At 47.9% G+C, this 7,500-nt stretch overlaps 2 protein-coding genes across 4 annotated transcripts in view; both read left to right on the top strand.

The window, feature by feature from the left end:
* Positions 1-210, top strand: part of LOC126573156 (voltage-dependent calcium channel type A subunit alpha-1-like) — a 26,834-nt gene extending 26,624 nt beyond the window's left edge. For both annotated transcript variants that reach the window (XM_050233083.1, XM_050233084.1), the window contains exon 26: positions 1-210. This exon is cut by the window's left edge and continues 3,992 nt beyond it. The gene's annotated coding sequence lies outside the window, so the exon portion shown is untranslated.
* Positions 211-1,001: 791 nt separating this feature from the next.
* The window catches only part of LOC126573165 (PDZ domain-containing protein 8), a 15,206-nt gene continuing 8,707 nt past the window's right edge, over positions 1,002-7,500 (top strand). For both annotated transcript variants that reach the window (XR_007607991.1, XM_050233093.1), the window contains exon 1: positions 1,002-1,546. Coding sequence is in view for 1 of the 2 variants with exons in the window: in XM_050233093.1 (XP_050089050.1) it covers positions 1,373-1,546 (174 nt within the window). In the remaining variant the exon portion in view is untranslated. The remainder of the gene's footprint in view (positions 1,547-7,500) is intronic.

Here is a 7,500-nt window from a genome sequence, read left to right on the forward strand (position 1 = left end):
GAAATTTGGCAATGACGGGACGGTTGGACTATTAGTAGCGGGCGTGGTACGCAATGTGGACAGAGTGCAGAAGGTGAGTGAGTGGCAAGGGATTCGAACGCATTCACAGCATTTGTAAATTTATTCACTATTTTATATTTAGCGATATTTCTGATGAGAGCAAAGACGCCAGGAGAAACTTGAATAAAAATAAAATCATCCAATTCAAAACTAGAGTGCGCCTATTTTTAGCGGGAATGTGATGAAATGAGAAAACATTAAAAAATCATTTAGAAGGTGTTACACTCTTTATTTTTAATCTGATGAGTTTTGTTTTCCTTTGTATTCGCAATTCTTTCTTCGCAGCACATCGTAACTGAAGTGGTAATTCAAGCACTCAGCTGCACTTACCCTAGCCTAATGAAATTATTTTGAAATCTCTTATAGCTTGTAATAAATATTAGATAATCAAAATTATTTATAGCTAACCATGTGATTTTCCAATCCACGTTTCCTTCGACGACGGTCGCTCCCGCCCTTTTTGCCATTTGAACACTGGCTACTACACTTGTCGTAAATGCGCGATGTTTTTGGATGTGTGAAGCATCGAAAAGAACCAATCACTCAGTTGCGTATCATTATTTGCTTAGCAAACTTAATAAAACTATGCGATACTCTTAAAAATTATAAAATTATTAAATAAATTACCAAACTCTTCATAAAAGTAAAAATGTTGTTAATCTTTTGCATACCACTGTTTAAAGGACTGCGCTATGATGGCGAGTTGAGAGGTAGGATCATTTTAATAAAAGCAATCTCCCGTTTTTCATCAAACTACGATGATGAAAACCTGCAATAGTGATGTTTTAGTAATTATTTATAAAAAAATAATCAAGAACCAACTGCTACATAGTGTAAAGTAAACTCCGCGTGTTCGATTCCGGTGGTAAACGCGCCTGCCAGCCAGTGAAGGCCAAACACCCCGCAAAACAAAACAGAACCGCGGACCGGGCAAACAAAAGTAGAAAGAACGGGAAACGGATCGGTACGTCCTGGCGTGCGTCCGCGAGTCGAAAATCGAACGAAAGTGCGACCAACGATGCATCCCGGTGTCCATCTCGATCGTGCAAGTTGACGAGGGAGTGCTCCGTGCCGCTGCCGCCGCCGCCACCGCCGCCACCGTCGCCGATGTCCGCCTCTTCTCTCGGTGGTGCTCCAGGACCGAAGAAGCAGTGAAAGTGTCCGACTACAAGCCGTCGTGATTCGTCCTACCATCCGAAAAACAGTGCATTATTCGAGCCAGGGAACATTTAATCCTCGACGGAAGCCACTCCGGACAGAGAGATAGAGCAAACGATCGGCAGCGGAAAGCATTCCCGGAAGGTCGGATAAGATGGATTTCGTTAATCTGTTGCTGTTCTGCCTGATGTCGTGCGTGATCGGGGCCGTCCTGCTGCTGCTAATACAGTACTACGCATTCGTGCGATACTTCCGGCTGCCGGAACTGGACCAGGAGCAGGAAGAGCAGCGGAAATCCACCTTCAGCGAACGCTACGTTCTGCCCGATGTAAGTAAGCTCCGCGTAAGTTCTGCGTCCGTCCTGCTGCCACCCCTAGCAGCCTGATGATGCCCTCCTACGCCTCCCTCCCGAGGGGCAGTTTGGTGCTTTTGGTGTTTGGCCAAATCGTCATCAGGTATTTCCGGTGTTTATGCGTTCACTCCGAGCCCCACTCCTTGGCGTGATGGCATTTCGTCCGAAGAGACGCCTCTAGCAAACGACTGATAGAGAGGCCCGGGCTGAACGTGGTCCGGCCCAAATACTCGTGACCTACTTTCGCCCTCTCCTGTGTCTTCGACTCGTCCATCGGCACTAAATCCCGAAAGAAGAAGATGGGTTAGCTACTATATCGTCCACGGCCGCCGTCGTGTGGCGTTGTTTAGCACCCGGGCCCCACCCCGGGTTTACGTTCCGGTTAGCGGTTGACGCTCTCGGACGAATGGAACCATGGAACAGATCATTTCATTTCGTGGAACACCCCATTTTGGGCGTTGATTTGTTGGTTCATCCTCATGCTCGTTTCATCCTTTCAACCGACCGACGCTCGATGGCTTTAATGCATTTCGAACGCAGTTTGTCGATGATTTAAAGCTGCCGTTATCTTGTTAGTAAGATTTAGCAAACGACATGCGATGAATTGAATCTTCCATCTATTCTACCTTCCTTCGGTGCCGATTCCAATTGGATTTAGTGCCAGAGGTCCAGAGATCAGGACCACGGATTGCAGGCGTCCGTGTCGCACCAATTTAAATCTCCGGCTCCAGCGCGCGCGCTCGCTCGCTAAAGTGCCGCAAAATTTATTCATCCCAAGATTATAAAATATGAATAATCGAAAACGTGATTTATGATTTACGCAGCCGGAATCGCACCATGATGGGTATTAGGATGGAAGACCGGCGGTAGAGCGAGCGTGTTTTGGTGTGTCGAGGGAATCCAGGTGAGGCGAGCATCGTTGAGATTTAATGATGAAGCGCGCTGGATCGATGCTGCCGGCATGTGGAACCAGGTGCTGGTGACACCTTTGCGACACCTCTGGGCACCCCGGGTTCGGGGAAAAGCGGACGATGAACCAAATACTCAGTCAACCACCAACCATTTGTCTCCATCATCGATTCCGAACCCGTCCGTCCGTTCGTTCGTTCATTCGTTGGTGTGGTTAGGTATGAGAGCATTAACGAAGAGTTGAACCTGCACTTGGAACCATGCGGATGCATAAAAAATGGTTAAAATCAATAGAGAACTATGCCGTGCACCGAGTACCGTACCGAGGACCAGCCCTCACGCCCAGAGCAGCCTGGTTGGATCAAAGCGAAGGCCACCCAACTCCCTGTGGGTGGGTGGGTGTCTTTGTGTGTGCATGTGGGTCTACGGCTACCCGTAGGATAATGTAGAACTTTCTTTTCCTTTTTACTTTATGAAAATTCCACGAGAACGCCACGAGAACGAGAGACAGAGAGAGAGAGAGAGAGACCTGTTACCCCCCACAAGGGAGCATAGATGCGGACAGGGCGCTTGTGTGGTTGGCGTGGGAGTAGTGGGTGGAATTCTTCTTCTGTTTTCATTTTCTCCGTTCTATTTTGGCACATGCGGGGTTGGCTGGAGATGAATGAAAAACTTTTACGAGCAGCAACGGCCGGAACAAAGCAAAAGCATAGAACACACCGAGCAGAAGGTTGACTGGCTGCCTGGCGGAGGATGTGGCCTGACCCATGCCTTATCCACGTGCCCAGCATAGCGCGGGATCTGGGTTGGGCGAACCAAAGTTTTCCATCTCCGGAACCAATGAGACTAGTGGCACTCGCTTTGCCGCGCTCTCGGTTGTAACCAAACGTCCCACCCCGGGGGGATAGCGGAAGATTCATCGAAAAGACTTGCGAATTTAGAAATCCTAGAACCTTGCCGAGAAACAGCACTTGGTGTGCGAGTTAAGGGAGAACCATTTCAAGCTTATCGTGTACCGTGTGACACGTCGAAAGCACGTCTCGACGTTCCGTCTCCCATTCGGACAACGATCGAAGCTGGAATCTTCAGGTGCACGAGGGAATGGAATAGAAGAGAAGCAACAGAGCACGCGGATGTGGACGGCACTGGCGGGCGTTTGAATTGGTTTTTGCGCGCTGCACTACTTGGCGTAGGTTGTTTGAAAAGAATAGCCAGGGAATCCGAAATGCGCTGCCTACTGCCACTGGTTTCATGGCCTGGACTTTCCACGATTTCAGGAGCTTGGTTGTGCGCTGAAGCATGAAAGGGCAGAAGGCGAGGGGACGAGTTGATACTCAGCTCTCAGCTGACTTCATTGTTTGTCACTCCGTCCGTGATATCGAGCGCAATTCAATTTCGGTTAGCACCGGCCGGAGACACGCGGTGACACATTCGAAGCGAGGTCGCTCATGGAAGATTGCGTGGATGTGGTGGTTGTATGGTTCCTTTATCACGCAGCTCTTCACGTGGTTCTAGAGTCCTGAATCACTCTTCATGTTGTTGAACAATTCGGTTTCTTTAATTTTTTTAAATTGAGTTGAGCATAAACCAAATATTTTCCAAATATTATTTGTACGAATCAGCAATATTTGGTTCAGCGCGTCCAACGATGTGTAGATAGATTAGTGCGTTGTGTCCTTCTTGCCATTCTAGCAGTTTTATTGCAAATTGTTATGACATAACTTCACCAGGTTTTAACAACTCGCCGTGCTCCATCCATTTCAAATGCCATATGCACCACATTTACCTTTGCGCAGAGAATATTTCACTTTGTTTGCGATGGACCTGGTTGACCATGGTGTACATCAGCCTTTTTTTAAATTTAGGATTGTCACCAGAAGCTCCTTTTCCAAGCTCGCAGTGAATTGATACAAGTACGGGAACCACTTTCGTTTCTGTCTTCCCATGTCTTTTACTTTTAATCCACGTGCAACAAGAAAAACATTTTTGTAACAGTTTACAATGATTCGTTTGAAAGCCGGTGTATGGTGCCTTCGCCACAATTCGGCAAGCTCTTTACGCGTTTAGCATGAATCCCATGTCGAAGAATGCCACCAATTCGTTATCATCGATTATTTTTCTCTGTCCATCATTACTTTTTTGCCGCAAAAATTCTCCATCCGGCACGTGCTCTCAGCTAGAATAATCATCACTTTTTTATGCATTGTCTACACCTTTTTTAATATTAAAGTTATGGTGCAATGCTTCCCGCAAAAACACAATTCCGAAACGACATTTGTAGATGCATAAAAGAAGATGTCGTTACTGCGTTATATGCATAATACCAGTAGCTATCAAGCCATTATTTCATTAAAATATATTTATATGTAAATTTATATAACTCTACTATGGAGTTAACAACTCCTTCCACTTCTGGATGCAATCGAATGAATCGTACCGAGGGAATTATAATGGTTCTCTGCGCCGGTGTTCCTACAACTAACCTTCGGACTCCTCGTCTCGAAGCTCGCTGATTTGAGTGTGGCGGGTTGAAGCCTTTTGATGGTACTCGATTTCATAATGGCGTGGAGCTGCTCCTCATTCCTCAGCGATACCGTCACTGATAATGAAGACGCACACCGCATCTATTAACCGCCGAAAGCAAGAACCTCTGTGCTCTTGTGCTTGTGCGATTGGGTTGAGGGTCGTCAGAATACTTCAGCGATCCCTGGTTCCACTCGGAATTGTCTGCTTCAAATTGGATTAGGCCTGATGATGTTGATGATGGTCCGTCACTCATTATATTCGTTGGGGCCTTCATCATTTCAATGCCCGCTCCTTACACGCTTGATGCACCTGACTGACGCCCGGAGGCATCATCATATTCTGTATCCTTGAGTGTCGTAGGATCCGCTTTTCTTTAAGTGTTCCGTTTGGTGACTTGGCCCCCTTAATACCGGGCGCCTTGCCAATGCGTCACTACCACTACCACTACTGCTACCGCCCTCGCGAGACTTTATTACCAAATCGTGGTAATTTGAATCTTTTCTCTCTTTCTTTCTTTGGCTCCCCGTACCCACTAGTGACGCCAGTGGTGGAACTCGTTATCACTTTGTTTTTATTACCCCTTGACCTCGGCATCCCGGGTTTCGGTGTCGTAGCGGGCGTCAGCCCGAATGTTTATGATTCCACAGCCTCCGCTCGCCCTTGGTCCGGGTTGGTCCTTTGGAATGGCCCTTTGCGCACGCCAAGGAATGCTGCAATCGGCCCTGGGATCGTTTCTTTTCTGTGATAAAAACCCGCCCCCCCCCCGAGGGGATGGTACCTCAGTCGGTGTCACCTGTGTGAGATGTAAAAACCATTCGTGCCTGGCACCTGCTGGCTTCCGTGCCGTAAAGAGTCTTTTAAAATCTTCTTAAAACATTTTATTGCTCTGAGAAACGTCACAATTTCGTAATCGGTTACCTCTTGCCCCATGTCCTGTGTTCACATTCACGCACATAAATTACTCCGTAAGGACCCGGGGAGACTTGCTATAATATTAAATCGATCGGATTAGGAAACTTGTAATCATCACAAGCGGTCGCTCTGCTCGATTAGGTTCCGTTTCCGGGGGTAATTGCATTTACTCTTCAATTATCCTGCAATCAGCGTCCTTGCCAAATCCATCCACTGGGTCCAGTGTCCCCTAGGGAGGGTCACTGTTTTGGGGCGCGTTCTTGCGATACTCAGTCTTGTATGGTTGTGTGCCGAACAATGATGCAGTGTAAGGCCAGCGCGTTACTGACGATACTGTCGATCGGAGCTACTGCCGCGTCGGGACCATCATTGGCCTTTCCCGATTTCGGTGATGCCATGCCTTCGATGGCAGGTGCTTCCTTGAGAAATCTGTCCCCACCGGCGGAATGCCCGGTGAAGGTAAGGGTACCGGGCGGTTCGTTTGCGTATCTGATCCTACTCGATAGAATATTCGCGGTCCGGCACAACAGTACCTACCCAACGATGGAGACGGGTGTGTTGAAGCTGCTGCACAACGATATGTGTTTAAACGTTCGCTGCAGCTCACGTTTCGTGGAAAACACGACCGACACCGTGGTGGGCACGCTGGACCTGTACTGTGGCCACCGAGTGCTGGATCGGTACGATTTTCTGATCGCACCGGATGGATGCATGCACTTTCGTCTACAAAACACGCCGGTAGACTTCGATCGGTGCGGAGTTGGCCGGGCAGCGCTGAACGTATCGCACACCATTCACGTGGACTCCAAATCGATGATGGTAATCGAAGTGGCCGATAGTTCGGGAACCTCGATATTGCAGGACATGGAGAGTGAAGATGTGAACGTAACGCAAACTTCGGGGGGCAGTGTCTTGCCCAATCCGACGATCGAGGAAACGGCCAAATGCCATTGCGATGAGTTGCGTAGCAAAATGCGTGACGCTCGCCTTTGTGTGCTCCCAGCGATCACCAACATCACGAAGGTGGCCAAAAACGCAGCGGTAATCGGGGGCACCGCCATCGCCACCGTGGTGTTTATACTGCTGGCCATGAAGGTAGCGAGCAAGCTGTTCCGTTAAGGGACCTTAACCTTTGTGGGGTTGCGGGTGAAATAAAGTAAAATTGATTGGTTTGACAAATCTTTGGTGTTCAAAAATTCATCATATTTATTAGCCCTTTGGCTTCTGGTGGATTCTTCATAAAGCAAAGACATATCCGAGAAAGAAAGTTTAAATAAACATAACAAACTCTGTCGCATTGACTTCGGTTGGGAAAGGGTTCTTTCGTGCTAGAACAACACACGAGAATCCGTTCTGGGGCTGAACAAACGTGCTACAATTGACTAATTCCCAGCAGATCACAATCTGCAACGGTTCAGCAGGAAATCCTGACGACAAGCCGACCTAAATCAACAGTTCCAGTACACCTCCGAGCAGCTGGTATCGGGCAGTGAGTTTGTTTGCAAAAAGGGAAAGGAAAAGGCACAAGAATCTCATTTCCTTCGGTCTTCTGCACCGGCAGGCGACCTAATTAATTATCTTCG

The sequence above is a fragment of the Anopheles aquasalis genome, chromosome 2, assembly GCF_943734665.1.
Source record: "Anopheles aquasalis chromosome 2, idAnoAquaMG_Q_19, whole genome shotgun sequence".
NCBI lineage: Eukaryota > Metazoa > Arthropoda > Insecta > Diptera > Culicidae > Anopheles > Anopheles aquasalis.